This window comes from Kryptolebias marmoratus, linkage group LG10 (assembly GCF_001649575.2).
Source record: "Kryptolebias marmoratus isolate JLee-2015 linkage group LG10, ASM164957v2, whole genome shotgun sequence".
In the NCBI taxonomy this organism is placed as follows: Eukaryota; Metazoa; Chordata; class Actinopteri; order Cyprinodontiformes; family Rivulidae; genus Kryptolebias; species Kryptolebias marmoratus.
Window position 1 is genome coordinate 10,222,598 of NC_051439.1, and position 16,244 is coordinate 10,238,841.

At 38.0% G+C, this 16,244-nt stretch overlaps 2 protein-coding genes across 2 annotated transcripts; one reads left to right on the plus strand and one right to left on the minus strand.

The window, feature by feature from the left end:
* The first annotated feature begins 2,724 nt into the window (after nucleotides 1-2,724).
* On the plus strand, nucleotides 2,725-7,518 carry ptafr (platelet-activating factor receptor). Its single transcript, XM_017413347.3, has 2 exons — nucleotides 2,725-2,848; nucleotides 6,011-7,518. The coding sequence occupies exon 2, from the start codon at nucleotides 6,020-6,022 to the stop codon at nucleotides 7,139-7,141; it is 1,122 nt and encodes a 373-aa protein (XP_017268836.1). The 5' UTR covers nucleotides 2,725-2,848; nucleotides 6,011-6,019; the 3' UTR covers nucleotides 7,142-7,518.
* Nucleotides 7,519-11,008: 3,490 nt separating this feature from the next.
* LOC108234398 lies at nucleotides 11,009-14,304 on the minus strand. Its single transcript, XM_017413580.3, has 7 exons — nucleotides 14,146-14,304; nucleotides 13,861-14,063; nucleotides 13,658-13,750; nucleotides 12,487-12,768; nucleotides 12,145-12,276; nucleotides 12,032-12,059; nucleotides 11,009-11,943 (listed from the first exon to the last, which is right to left on the minus strand). The coding sequence occupies exons 2-7, from the start codon at nucleotides 13,904-13,906 to the stop codon at nucleotides 11,817-11,819; spliced, it is 708 nt and encodes a 235-aa protein (XP_017269069.1). The 5' UTR covers nucleotides 13,907-14,063; nucleotides 14,146-14,304; the 3' UTR covers nucleotides 11,009-11,816.
* Between the last annotated feature and the right edge of the window lie 1,940 nt (nucleotides 14,305-16,244).

Sequence of the window (16,244 nt, forward strand, 5' to 3'; positions counted from 1 at the left end):
CACAACTTCTAAAACACATGCAAGTTGAATTAGAAAATTTCCTGGCTTTACATTAGTAGATATTTTATCAATTTATTTCAAGTTATGTTCTGTTTTTAAGTCAGAAGAACTCATATTGTTCATAATGACTCCATAAAGAAGTATTTTTTGATCATTTTTTTATGACTTCATTAACTAACATTACCAATAAATGTGTAGTTGCTGCTGATTCACTGCTGTGTGATGTGTTTACTTCATATCTTCTGTTAGTTTGTGCCAATGTCCCAGAGAGCCAACGGCGACTGACAATGAGAGGCAACGAATACGCCCATACAGACCATTCGCCATAATTCACCATAATGAGCAATTTCAGTTGCCTCTAACCTATCCTACATGTCTTTGGAGTGCAAGAGGAAAACCAGAGCAAAAAAAACCCCACACAGGCAGCTGGGGCAACATGCAAACACCGCACAGGAAGGCCCACGCAGGCTGATGTGCGCAAAACCACATCTCACATCAGCTACTCTCCATTTCATGACCAAGACAAATCTCAGCAACTTACCGAGGAATGTTTCAAATCCACACCCAAACCATGAGTTGCATGTAGAAAAAAAAAAAAAAGAAAAAAGATTTTATAGTGCAGGCCTGTATACCCAGTAATGGCGCAGCATGCCTGGCAGTCATGCAGGGCACGCCGCCACCAAAAAAAGGCTCTGCTGTCATGTTCCACTGCCAAGCCATAATAACAGCAATAAGGTTGGGGAGGCTCGTTAACCTTAATCCAGGAATTATGCTGTGGCACCAGGGAGTGGATGATGTGCTGTGTTGTGAACTTATATAGAAAGAAGCTGGAAGTAAACATTCACCACAGAAGGGTACTGCTGCTTTCGGCAGAGAGAGCGGTGGTTCAGGCAGTTCACACAGACCGAACTGGTATAAAGCCTGGACGAAGCCATTTCCCTGCTGAGTGCACTGCTTAAAATCTAGTCTCTGCCTCCCTCATGTGGCTATGATATATAACCTGCTCCTGAGCCGTGGCAGTTGTATGAACAACCACAAACGAGTCTGGATAATGTACGAACACAAAGCCTTTGTTTTATCATTAGCTGTATAGCAAGAAAATACATCATTTCAAGTATACGTTCTGTTTTTGTTCTATACCACATCTGTTGCAGATAATATACCTACGAGCTTCTTCACAAAAACCACCTTCCTCTTCTGAGGTCTTGTGGTGATGACAGAGGGCTGCTATTCTATCACATATGATACTTTTCTATGAAGCAGAAATTTGCAGATACCCCACAAAGTTAGACTTGGTCAAACCTTATGAATAGACGGTGATCTAATGCGATATCGCAAGATCCTGCTGATATGTAGAGCTCCAGGTATGACTGAGTTACAGCCATGTTTGTGCTTGCTAAGGTTGCTCTGATGTGGCAGCCATCTTGAATGGGGTTGACTCCATTCTACTCAATTGCAGATGTATATTTATTTATTACTGTCAGAGTTTCATTAAAACCAATCGAGTGCTTGATGAGATATTTTGCTAATGCTACAGACAAACAAACATAAGCATACATGTACAAAGGAAAAAACCTTTTCATACTTTAGACTTCGGAGGAGGGGGACAATTGATGAGTTGTTTATATAAGAATTACACTGTAAAACAGAATTTCTTTAGCCTGTGTTTGTGTGTGTTTGTTTGTTTGTCTGTTAACAAAATATCTAACAAACCACTGGATGGATTTCAATGAAATTCTTAGAAAGTAATCAGTAATCATTGCACATGTACAACATAAGTTTTTGGAGTCAACCCAAATTAGGTGGCAGCTAGTCGACCTTAGCCAGTCTCAAAAATGGCTGTAAATGAGTCAGTTTCACAGATACTGAGCCGAGGCTTGGTGTGGTAGTAGCTGAGAATCATTCGCAGCACATACTTCAAGCTCAAATATTGCGAGATATCACATCAGATACGAGGTTTGAACAAAATATTTCTCATCATAAGATAGTGTCTGATAAAACTCCAGCATGCATCCCTTCAAGCAATACTAGGCCAATAATATGAGTTCTGTTTGTTTCTCATTTCCCAGTGTGTGTCATGGTTGTGGCATCCTGGCTTTTGGCCTGCAGTCTGACACATCTTCTGTCTTCTTGTATCTGCACCGTGTTTCAGATCGTAAATCGGTCATAGTCACAATGCTGCAATAGCTACACCCTGCTGGGTAACATGCATGCCTCATGGGTTTTTAAAGTTCAGTACCAATAAAGAATCAGTTTTCTTGCTTGTTTATTGTTGTTCTCTGTGCTTCTGCACCCAGTCCATACGCCTGGTGCCTTTAAAAAACTAAACAGTCAGAAGTTTAGAATGAAGGCCATTTTAATTTGGGGTGTCCTTCATTATTTGTGTGTTTTTTAGTGTCAACAGTGTTTTGCTCATTTGTTTATCCATCAGTCCATTGACGCAATCTGAAGTCCAGCTCTGGAATAGTGCCTTACTTTTTCTTTCCTTTTGACTTGTTTATTTTTTTATTTGAATTAGGCTCCTTCTCCCAGCACAATAAATTTATATCTTCCAGGAAGAGAGAAATAAAAACCATGTGCAAGAATTCCCAAATTGCGTCAAGATATGTGATGTAGTTTTGCTTTGGAGGACACGAGCAATCATGTGAGAATGTAGAGGTGAATCTGCATCTTGCATCATGCAGGGTTTTTTTTTTTTCTTTTTTTTTTCTTGACGCTTCCTTCATTTCCTTCTTTGAAAGCGCACACACGCTCTCGCACTCACAGCCAGACGCAGCTTGGAGGAGGTGAGCTTTGGGTGCAGCGAGTTAAAACTGGACACCTGAGAAACAGAACAACGCAGAAGAAGGTATGTGCACAGCTGGCCTGCTCAGTTTTTATTTGTCTTTTTGTAATTTTTCTGAAAGTATGGAATGAAAAAAGTTGTTTCATTTAGGCAGATATATCTACATTACAACACAAAGCTCAGATCTTGAGATTAAGGAAACAGACTGGTTAGATTAGATAAGTAGATAAGAAGCTCTTGCACTGAAACAAGTTTAACATTTGTTGTGTGTTGGGAAAAAAAAGGATTTCTTGTTATTACTTGTACAGGTTTTAATTCATTACTGTCAAAAAAGCGAACATTGTAAAGCAGATTATTTTTCTTGAGATGGATTTCGTTTTACTCTTAAATATTATGAATTTCTGCTTATTTTCACTACAAATATATTAGCGTTTACAGCTGATTAATTGCTTACAATACAACAGAATCAAGGCTAGTAAAATGCCTTATCATCTAATAATACATCATTTATTTGCTGTATACTAAAACCAGTTAACTGTCCATTCTCTGTAAAGGATGGCATATTAATTATCACCATTAATTGTTTTGTTATGCAGCAACAGAACATCTCGTAGTCTTTTTAAATGATCATGCTTTGACCAAAACTATTAAAAATGTGTTGAAAATAAATTATTGAAGGTCATAAAAGCCCAGTTTTAGGGTAAACAGTTAAAAAAGCTGCATAAAGCCCCAAAAAATTCTATTAGATTTTTATATGGGGAGATGGGTCTGAATTCCCTTTTTTAAATTGCATATTAACACTGAAAGTAAGTAATTTGTGTAGGACGGTTAGTTTCATGCTCACATCACATTTAATGTTATTTTCAAATTCGGGTTGTAACCTGACATTTTAAAAATAGGAACCAAAACCAGAACCTTGACAAAAAAGCTAACTCCCCAAAAAAGACTGAATAAATATCAGAGTATTTCTGAGGAAATGTAAAATGCTTTTTTTTTTCCCAGAGAGATAAATGCTACTTGTTGAAGGTTTTGCAAGTTTACACAAACTAAAAGAAGGCCGTCTTATTCGTTAACTACCAAAAAAGCTTTACAAAAGGTTGTCAGCATAACCTATTGTTCTAAATGAATCATTTATGATAAAAGCACTGACTGTGACTAAACAGCCAGTAAAAAGCTCAAAAATTAACAAGAGGTATATGATATCCTTGTATTCTTCCAGTCATCGAGGAATGAATGAAATACTATAGGGAAGACGAAGTGAAACTGGAAAACCCATCTTGCTGAAATGTTGAAAATCCCAGGGATGAGTTTGTTCCAAATCTTATTTCTGAGAATTCAAACTGATAAAAATCAACAAGCTGCTTCTTTCACATCTCCCTTATCTTTTCTGCTACCACACCTATCTGGTTTAAGCTTTCAATAAAAATGGTTTCATGGAATTGCAACCTGATCCATTAAAATATTCATAATTTTATATTCTCCAGAGTCCAAAATTGGGCTAAAATAAAGAAATGAATAGATGTCAGGTTTTAAAAAGTAATATGACTGGTAATAACTTATTTTATTTTTAACTACCGGGAAACTTTCATCACCAAACTGTCCTCTACATTTAGTGGATGATAGATAACAAATTTAAACTAAGTAGGCTAGATTAAAGTTAACACTGATTATACTGAAATTATTATTTGGAGTAATGTGTGAGGATTTTGTAACGGGCCAAAAAATTAACCAATGCTTTCATCTGAATTTCATGAGAAATTCAAACATAATCCTTTACATCGCTTTGGTGTAATTGGGCTGGTAATATTAGTTGGCTAATATATCAAACTCTGTTCCTCGGAGCCAATCTCCTGCATGTTTTAGATGTGTTCTTGCTTTAAAACACCTGCTTTAAATGAAGGACTTGTGGACGTGAAGCTGGAGAACTTGATGATTTGTTGAGGAGGTAATTAAACCGTTTGAATCAGGTGTGATGGAGCACACAAAAACCCTAAAACTTCCAGGAAGCCTGGAGTTTGACACCCCTGCATTTTATGTTTCATCCTTCTTTTATTCATTTTTGGATGGTGACAAATGTCAGCTTGTGTGTGGCTTACTGAAAGTTTAAATAGAACAACGCCCCAAAGCCTTCACACTCGTGCGCTGTGAAGGCTCCTCCTAAAACTCCCTGGGACGGCCAGTTTACACTAAAACATGCATTCTTACTGCGTTTTGCTTGTAAAATACATCTCACTTTGATTTCAGCATTGGAATCAAGAGATTTGTTTATCATCTATGCATTTCCTTATGTCTATAAGATTTAGCAACAGCTGCAGTCCTCTGATATTTTCAAGGGTTTGTGGCGAGTCAAATTTAGCGCAGAGAGAAGCGAAGGCGTCAGTTTAAGTCACCTCTTGTGCCCTTTTAATATAACACTTCTGTCTCAGAGTTTCAGTTCCAGTAATCTTGCAGGTAAAAACAATAAAATGTGATAAACCACTCACACAAACAGGAAGACCTATTTTAATGGTTTGCTGAGTAAGATGGAAAACAACTAACCCTACATGCTGCTAGTCTTAGTGATAGGCGGACTCTTGTCAGCGCTTTGATTGCAATTTACACACCAACATATCAAGATATGTCACAAAATACGCTTCTTTGAATGACAATAAAAACTGGAAGAGGAGGAATGGAAAGTAAGAAAGAGGAGATGAATGAGGAAAGAGATGAAAAAAGTGAATCAAAAGAACATTTATAAATAAATACTGAGTGGTGAAAAGGGGAACAGGACAGGTGACGTTAAGTTGTTTTCTTTTTCCACACTTTCCAGAAATACCAGTCCTGCTGCAATAAAATCCATTTCAGGTAACGACTGTTGTTTTAATGACACCAAAGCAATGTTAAACAACAGTAGTGTGCTGGCGCAAACAGGTTTGAATTAAAAAAATGTAGGTCCTTCACGCACATTTTCAACCTTAGGTTTAAGATTTCAAGATAGCCAGCTAATATTACCAGCCCAAATCTGATTACATTTCAACCTCTCCTTGTTGTCTTTAGTTACGACTTTGTGTTAGCGACCTGCAAAGTGTTTTATAAGAACTCTGCAGAGACTTCCTTTAGACAGACAGAACTTGTTAATTCAGCAGACTTTCACATCCTGATCTAAGCCCTCAGTTGCTTCAAAGTTTAAAGCTCTGTCGTGGTTGGATAACATACTGATTTTTCTCGCTTTTTCCTCTTCTGCAGGCACAAGTGATGGAGCATTTGAAGCCTCTCGAGAACTCCACCGACTTTCTGGACTCTGAGTTTCGCTACTGGCTCTTCCCCGTTTCCTACAGCATCTTCTTCATTGTGGGCTTCATCGCCAACATCTATGTGCTGTTCGTTCTGCGGTGCCTCCGACAAGCGAAGGCCATGGGGGAAATCCGGATCTACATGACCAACCTGACTGTTGCTGACCTGCTTTTTGTGTGTGCCCTTCCCTTTTGGATCAGTTATTACAGTCATAGAGGCGACTGGGTCTTCAGAGACTTCATGTGCCAGCTGACGGGCTCGCTCTTTTTCATCAACACCTACGGTACCATCCTTTTCCTCGGAGCCATCAGCCTCAACCGATACTGGGCGGTCACTCAGCCTCTGGACGCAGCCTCCTCGGACCACAGGCGTCGCGGGATCATAGTGTCCGTTCTTATCTGGTTGTTCACTGTAGCCATGGCCATTCCTAACATGACAAGCCCACAAACCCACATCGAATCAGGCAAAACCCGATGCTTTGAAGGGTACCAAAACGAAACTGATTACGAAAAGAGAAAAGTGGCTCTTTTGCATTTCCTGATAATTGCAATGTTTTTTGTTGTCTTTTTCCTTGTTGTTGTGTGCAACTTTCTCATCGCTCGAGTCTTAATTTCTCAACATACTCCGAAGCCAACTTTTCATACAGACACAATCCTTTCCAGAAAGTCCAACGGGACCATGTCTTCATCTAAAAGGCCCAGAGGGGTAAAACGGAGAGCGCTGCAGATGCTCTTGGCAGTAGTGGGCGTATTTGTTTTGTGCTTTCTGCCTCACCATATTGTTCAAGGCCCCTGGACGCTGGCAGTGCTGCAGATCACCGAGGGCTGGGGCCATGTAGGCTGGAACCAGGACACCAGTCAAATGCTAAACGATGCGCACCAAATAACTTTGGTCTTCATGGGCCTCAACTGCATTTTGGATCCCGTGGTTTATTTCTTTGCTACAAGGAAGTTCAGGAGGTTTATTGTGGACCACTTTAAAAAGTTCTCAAGGGGGGAGGCTTGCTCCCAAACAGCCAACACACAGATTTCAATGGACAGCAGAAATCAGAGCCAGAGATTCCAACAGCCCATCGAGGAATAATTGAAAGATTTCTAATATATGTTTATATGAACTAGACAACTTTTGCTTTCATCTGGCACATCGTGCCTCTGTGAACTATTACAGGCTTGTATTTTGTTGCAGTTTGAAACCAATTCAAATGTTTTTAAAGTAATGTTTATGATATGTCATATTTTTGATATTTCTGTGTTTTTGTTATATTTATAGAAGTATTGATCGTCGCTAAAGTTTCTATCAAAGATCTCAATCTGTTCGCAATTGTAGTACATAATGGGGATGACTCTCAGCTAGTACTATTTCAAATTTGAGCTCAATTTCTGTAAAACTGACTAAGGTCCATTTTTGTGCTTGCTAAGACAACGGCAGCTGTCTTGAATAAAGTAGACTCCAAAAGTTAATCATTTGTACTTCCAATGATCCCTTTCTGAGAGTTGCATTACATTTTGCACACTGGTTCATGAGATATTTTGCTAACAGACAAACAAATGAACACACACACACAAGCATCACCTGCCTTTCATAGCAGTGAGCAATAATAGGCAATGGTGGGGGTTGAGTGTTGTGGTGAAGAAGAGGAAAAGAGGAACGGTAGAGAAGAGGACCAAATGGTGGAAGATGAGGACGGAAGAATGTTGTGAGGAGTTCAGAGAGGAGCTGCTAAAGACTCTGGGTGGTAGAGCTTCCAGATGACTGGGCTACTACAGCAACAGTGATTAGAGAGACAGGTAGGAATAGGAAGTAGTTCATATGAACTTAAGCTGGAGGTTTTATTAGAATTTTAATCAGATGTTTATGCCACAACCTGGAAGATGTTTGCCGATTTACTTGAAATGATACACTGAATGTTTTTGCCAACCTAGATTTAATTCATTAATTCATTGATTACATTCTTGATCATGTCTGTTTCTAACTGGAATGTCTAAATATGACATAAAAAGATAAAACTATTTGAGTAATATAGTCTACAGGCTCCACAGTAGGACCAACTTAAGATGATGGTTTTTTATTTTTAATATACTTTTTTCTTTCTCTTTTTTCTTAAGAATAGGCACAGGTTCAGTAAAGTTTTTTTCAAGAAACCTTTTATTTCTTTTATTGTTGGGGATTTTCTAAGTTACCCAACCTGAACAAAGAACCACACAGAGAGAGAGAGTAAATTGTTTTTAGGATACTTCTGCAAAAGGAAAAGTCACTCGAGCAACGACCTTTTGGGTCAAACTCCAGCGAGTTCTGAAGTCCTGTAGCATCAGCATCTTTTTATTAGAAAGAAGGAATGGGTGGGGGCAGAATCGGTCAGGACCGGTTCTGCCACACAGATTAATCACACAAACAGAACTTACAGCATGTAGTGAAACATTCTGTCTATCAATCCTGATACAAAGATTATCAGAGGTACAGTGACGTTACTTGGGTGATTGGCTGGCCTACTTAGATGATTTGCTGACGCCTGTAAGCGCGATAAAATGTAAACATGACTCAATTAATATCTCTGACATCCGGTGTGACACGTAGGCATGTTTTACACATAAACACAAAGGCTGGTAATATTGAAAAGTCCTAACAGTAACCCAGTACAAAATGATAGTATATGTCGTACTAGATGTCGATCCTGAAACCTGTTGTTGTGAAATATGTTAAGGGTGAAATGAAAAGTGTTTAGATCAAAAGACAGTCATTTAAAGGTGCTTGTTTTAAAATTTACACTAATTTAAAATTAGGAATAAAAGAATGAAAAACTTACTAAGGTCTCTTCTGTATTTTCTGTGATCTCTCGGAAGTGTGACGTATGGAGTGTCAAGCACAGGAACGCCAACAAGGCGGTAAATAGCCAATAAGGAATAGTGTGCAGGTGAAATAGTTACAATTAATTGTGTACACTGACCCAAAACTACAGCAGCTGTGTCATTCTTCAGCTTCCCAAAGTACAAGAAAGTCTGATGGATGTGATTAGTTTAGCTCTTGGTAAAAACTACAACCCAAAGTCTGGTGACTGACTGTACACCCGCAGTCGGACCAACACAGGCAGCGTCTTGCTGTCTGGATGGGAAACTCCTTGAGGACTGTGTGACATCATCATTAAGCTCGGGAGTTCCCCTTGTGAAATGTGAGGCTGAGTTCCCAACAGCATCACTCCAGATCAGAAAAAAAACTTCTTCTTCTGCTTCAATTAGCCCTGATAAACACTGTAATAGTAACCTTCTACAGCGGTCTGCCACAGCTGGCTGCGGCTCCTTCTACGTCACCAACCAAGGAGGTTACACCGCCCACACAATCCCCACACTTCAAGATTTTGACACAAAAACCCTAAAAACAAGTCATTAACGTTTTATATCAAAGAAATGGACCACTGGAGTGTTTTAGGAGGTTGTTTAACTCAAAGAAAACCATGAAAACTCTTTATTTAATATATAACTCAAGACAGCGTGTAAAGAAGAAAAAGAAGTTTCATGTGGGATTTATTTATTTAAAAGAACTCAGGGCCCTTACCTACTTCAGGTGGATATAGGTGGGTAACGTTTCTTTTATGAGAAGAACATACCAATCTTACCTCTTCTTTTTTGTAAATGCGATTTTGCTGCATAAATGAGTATTTTTCCACTGAAGGACAGTAAGGAATTATTATTTTTTTATTCTTCTATGGAAGTACAAATATGTCTCTGCTTTTACTCACCCTGTGGGCTAATGTCACAATTTTCTGACTTGATGTGTGCAGACATGTCAGCTTGCAATACAGCACTGATTACTGACAAACAAACCAGTTGGTGCAGTTTAGTGTCCTCGAAGTTCAATAAAAGTTCTATTATAAATATGTATTAAGTGAGTTTTAAAAAAAAAAATCGTGAAGACAAAAAGAAGCCAGAGTAACATACGGACCAGTTATTCAAGGTTTTAAGTTGTTCTTCGTTAAACTCTCATCGCAGTTTAGTTACATATCAGTTTTGTTTTAATTTTTCCACCATGCAATGTTGCTTTTTTGACTTTTTTGACATTTCTTTATTAAAAATATAGTCATATTTATGGGCTTCCTGCCTCGAGAGCCTTGCCTGATTGCACTTTGATCCTCAATCACAGGAACAGCTCATGACATGTTTCTCCCATACGTCCTCAAGACATTATGAAATGAGTGATAACCAAATTCAACAAGAAAACACTCCTTTTTGGGAAAGTGTGGCGTAAGGTAACCTTCTAACCGACAGAGCAGTGTGAGAAACATGACACCACCAAAGCTGTTGCTAAAAATATTTTGTTTGTATTAATACTCACACGAAAATGGTTTTGTTTTATTTCTATTTTTATGATATAACGTGAGAGGAACTTCTAAACCAGCATGATCATGTTAAAAACACTTTAAAGTGGCCCCACCTGTTTTTTGAATGAGTCATTTGTCCGAGCTGTGGTGTGAATTGCACCATTATTTCTGCTCTTCCTGTGAACATTGAAAAACAGAAGTTTGCTTTCAAATCTCTCTCGACATCTCACTTTGGGGGAAGCGCGCTCAGTTTTCAGAGAACCCGACGATCAAAGGTATTCTAAATAATAAAGGATAAGAAAAATACAACGATTTCTACTAAAAGTTTACATGAAGGTGATTTTTATAGATTCAGAGATGTGATGTGAAATGAAATTTTCACACTGGTGTCAGCAAAGATAAAATGAAAGTATGGTTAATATGGTAAATTTGGTTTAAAAAGTGGTTATGTGAAAGAGAAGTTAGTTTTTAAAGCCTTTCCTGTGCAAGGGATCCCCTGGATTGCAACACCTAGAAGAAAAAATAACAACGCTTGAGTTGTTTCCTCTTTGTTATCAAAAAGATTGTAACAGTGCGTGTGTTCGTGTTGAAATGTCACGTCAGGGTTCCTTAAAAGTAATCAAATAAAGGACTGCATCTATACTCACAGGCGATCATTTTATTTTACAGTTTTGTAGTTTATCAAAGATTTTGTTCAACACATGGCCTGTAGGAGACCTTTTACAGAATATACTGAAAGAAAAAGACAATAAAATGTATTTTCTTAATGTATTTGTATAGCAACAATATTAATTGACAACCCATTACTGATCTTAAAACCGTTGTTCTTTCTGGAGGTATTGTTTCTTTAAAATAAGTGAAAAGTAACCATACAGCACACAGCATTTCTTTCTTTTTCTGTCTTCCCAAATCTGTGCCTAACTGTGACCTAAAAGCAAAAACAAAAACCACATACTGAACTGTGTTTATATGCTCTGTTACACCTCTACCATTTAGTATGGCCACTCTACATTTACATATCTTATTGTAAAAATCCTAAACTCAGTTGCAAGAATTGAATTTCAGCTATTTGTATCGTTGAAGACTGTTTTATTCAAACTTAGAGTTTTTTTTTCTTTTGTGATCAATAAAGCAGCTTTGTTAACTTGTACTCAAAACTTTATGCTAAATCTGTTTGTATGATTTCCTTGTGAATGAAATACAGGAAAAATATGTTTTTAACTCATTACCAAGCAAAAGACTGAGAGACACATTGTTATCTGCTTATGGTATTTAACATACTGACTAAAAAAAAAGATGTGAAAGCAGATCTAATGTATCATAAGCAACGGTAGCAGGAAATTCAATGCAGCTGCAGTGAGGTGTATGCTCTGTGCACATAGTACGTGAACTTAGTCAGCTGCTGAATGAAGCAATCTCAGCCTTTATTCCACCCTGACTCATCATTCATGACAGAGTTGAGTACAAATTATCTCCAGACATATTGGCGGGATCGAGATCTGTGTAGGATCGGTCCATGTGTGTGTAATTCATGTACATATCTCCGTCACAGTCAGCCTGTGGTGGACAAGCCCTGGTGAAGAAAGAAATGGTCATTACGTGCATATGTACAATCATCGGCATTAGATAAGTCACTGTGTAAAAATAAAATCAAGACTTACTTTGGTGCTATTTCAGGTCCAGAAACACCTTAAAGACAAAGCAGACATAATGATCCAAAGATAATTTTAGTTACATTTTGATTCAACCGGAGGCGTTCAGTGTTGCGTTTTACTTTTATTTGGAGTGCTGAGGGCGGTTGGTTTGTCTCCAAATCTTTGCCAACCAAGCCAAATCAGACCAGCAATGATGGCAGCCAAGCTCAGGATGGATAGGGCAAAGGCAGCTTTTCCTAAATTCTCCCCAACTAATTGCAATTGGGGAAACAGCACATAAGATGAAACAATGGACCTTAGTTGTATTGTCACCAAAAACTACTCGTGATCAATAGCAGCCTGATCAAGTACAGTTATTTTCCCAATTAATGGAATCAGAAAATACAAACTTTACAATGAAAACCTGAAAAGGTGATTTTTTTTCCTGATAAACACCCAGAAAAATCCAAACATCTGCCAACCTGTTGCTTTAAAGGAGACAATATAGATGATGCGGGCTTGGCTCGTCCTTATCTGATTCAAACGGCTCACAACCTGACACCGGTACATCCCAGATTCTTCTGGCTTGGTGAGGGTCAGTTCCTTCCCATTGCTAACCACTTTCCAGCTATTGTCCTGCAGGTGTTGCCAAGACCAGGTGACGGGCATGGAGATGGAGCTAGAGTTGCAGTTTAGGTGGACGTCTTGACCAGCAGCGACTGGATAGTCTGGTGTGGCCACAATCTCCAGGGCAGGTAGCCTTTCTGTTGTGGTGGAAAGAAACAAAAAGAATACAGTAGATAAAAAGACAAAAACGTTAAATCCTTTAGAGACCATTTAAAAATATGTATGGCACTCTGCACACATTTTTAAAGACACAACAGTGATCTTGAACCACTTCTTGCAATAAGAGTTGGTAAAACTATCACTTTGTGGTCTCCACTTTGTTCAAAATCTTGGTTAGAAGAGGTTTTATTACCCAAGATGAATCCGATTAGAATGTGCCACAGCATTTTAGGACTTTCTCATTTTACTTTTAGGTACTTTAATGTTGTCAGATGTCTTCCAGACTTTTGTTTTCAAGTTTTAGAAAGCAAAACTCGAAAGGGTTATGAAATGATCGTTTCTGAACAATCCTCACAATTGAACATTGAGAACAAGCTAAAGATGTATAGTAACATTTTCCTCTGGTCCTTCTAATAATATGGAATATCCAATGGCGTTTCATGTAGCAAGCACAATCTCAACCAAAAAAATGGGTAAAAGTGCTTGTATGTCCACATCCTAACCATTTAGAATGAGAACAAAGCAGGAAAATGAAAAGTCGCCTAATTGGGCTGTCATATGGCTCATTCCCACCTTATAAAAGAACCACAAAGTTCCATTAAACAGATCAGACAGACATGACTTGCATATGTTAACTCCCTGTTACCTGTCATCCTACATCTGTTGTAAACTACAATACTGACCAATCTAAATCTGAAGTTTTTTCTAAATATTTGCTTTTTATGATCTTGAGCCGACTACGTGACTATTAATAGTATTCAGCACAAAACACTGTCCCTTTAAGCCTGTCAAGCTGGTCACTTCCAACCATAGTAATAATTTAATGTTTTACTTTAAATTTGGTCAGCGAAACACCATCTCTCTTACCTTCTGTGGTAGAAGTAACAGTAGTTGTAGTTGTTCGGATATATGGGGTTCGGATATATGGGGTGTATCCAATGGTACTTGAAAAACATTTAACTGAAAATATAACAAAAGAAAGAGATTAAAATAATGTAACTTAAGGCTAAATGCAACTTAGCTTTAAAGTATTTCTTTTTTAGTACAACTTAAATTAGAATCATACATACCCATGCTCCCACAAAGAGAGAAAACGAGAATAAAGCCAAGCAACATGTTGTTTGAGATGAACAAAAGGCAAACCCTGTGTCAGGTTTCTCTTGACGTCAAAGAGAAAACAACAGCTTGGTGGTAGACAGACTACAGGACTCAGATATCAGGTAAGTGTATTTAGTTACAGTAAGGAGTGAGATGGCCGGAACGGAAGTGGAATCTGAAAAGCGGAGGAGAAACGGTAAGTGATCAAACGAGGATCTTAAACGAGCGAAAAACGAAACAACTGATTGGAGGCTTACTAAATAGTCAGGTGAGGTTCTGCATCGGTTGTTGAAGAAGACAAAAGACATCAACGAGGAATCAAGGCTGGGTCGTTGCAGATGGGAACGGAACCAGACTGGAACGTCAGGCAGACAGGAACTCACTAAGAGGACAAATGCAAAAACAGAGGTAAGTAAATCAAAACTGATTTATTGTGTTTTAGTCAAACCCTAGGTGAGACTGGAGGAAGTATGAGATAAGGAAACTAAAACAAGAGAAGTTTCCACTTCCCTGTTGTGAAAAGCAAAAAAAAATACAGCAGGTAATTATATCCTTATAGTTTATACATAGAAAGGCCAGAGACAGCAATGTTTTCACTGCTTTTATAATTGTTGCCAAAAAGCAGCAGAGGTGCTCAGAGAAAAAAATCAGCCAAGAATCATTATAAAACACGCTCTCCTTCACTTTATAACACTTAAAACCTGCCAATGGGAATGAATGAAAATGAGCAAAAACAGTAACAGATGAATCAAAGTGAAAAGTAAAAAGGAGCAGTTACTGTTGAATTATATGTATACACGTTCCTCTATGCAATGTTACTTTTCTTTTAAGTAAAGAACCTTTATCAAATTTGTACAAATGGTACATTTTGCTTTCCAGGAATAGCCTGAATTTGCATGTAATTTTATGCTATCAGTGTCAGTCTGGTGCTGTGTGAAGCAGGAAAATGTTGTTAGTTTACTCAAGTTTACTTGATCTAAAAAGTGACCTAAAGCTGCTGTAGTTGTTTTCTACAATTCAGTCCAAATATGGGGACGTTACCAAGACTGTATAGTTCCATAAATATTTTAAGTCCCTGATGTGCAGTAGGGCTGAGAGCTAACCAAATAAAGGCTTGTTGGGGGCAAAAAGCATTGAGTTCCAGTGTTAAAAACAAGAAAATGATTCTCCCACCCTTTAGCTCCACTTTATGCAATGATTATAATCAGAAAAATGTTTCTTTTAGATAAGCAACGAGAACATGTTTGTGAAACTGTGTGGGCTGTTTTTCTTTTGAGATTTAGAAATGTGAGGAGAGGTTTCTGGAGCAGAGAAACAAGTAAAACATGCAGGTTAGTGGCTCTCCAGGACCAGGGTTGCCCACCCCTGCAGTAGAGGAATAGAGAACCTTAATGAAGAAGATGAGAACATTAAACTGATACTGATTCAAGCATTTGGTCTAAACTTTTCTCTCTCTTCTACATTGCTAACATCTGAGGCATAAAATAGAGCATAATTAAAGAGCGCCCACAAAGTTAAAAGAGAGTAGCATGCGAGCCTCAGTCATTTTCCATTCCCCTTTTTTCTTTACAGTGGATTCCTTGAATTTCAGAAGTTAAAAATGCTAGGCATAAAAAAAAAAAAGATAAAAAAGATTACTATGAGCATAGATGGAACAAAAGATGATAAGAAGAAAGGCATTCCACAAGCAATGGATAATAAACAAACGAGCAATCTTGTAGTTGTTCGTATAACAATGCAACATTCATTATGGGTATAGAAAGTCAAAAAGAAGGAATTAGGGAGAAATTTAAAATAGCTCACACATTAATATTGAACGGAACCACCTCGTCTTTGTTCTTGGAGTGCTCCTGAGTGATTTGTTAAGCAATGAAAAACTCTACCTGCTTAGGACCCTAATACTGGTAGCTAAAAAAATGATCGCCATATCTTGATGTAAATCTCTACCCCCTTGCTGTACATCAATGGAAAAAGAGAACTGTGAGAGTTTATACTATGGAGACAATAACAGCAAAGCTAAATCTAACTATCAGTGAAACCTATTGATAACATATTTGGGACTGGCATTATAGCGCGTTAACTTTTGTGTTGAGTGAACAAATTTACTTGTAAGTATCTAGACATATGTTGGGTGAGGAATATCTTCCCTTTGTTTTTGTTTTAGTTCCTCTAAACTGTGGAGACAAGATTTATTACGATATCAGCTTGCCAAGATGTTCGCTGATGTTGATGTTTCTGTTGAATTGTTTTGTTTAGTTCGGCTTTGCCAGAGAACAGTGCTTAGCTTGATGTGCTGCGAGTTAAGCTTGGAATTTGTTAAAAAAAAAGAAAGTCAAAAAGGTCTCAATAAATATAA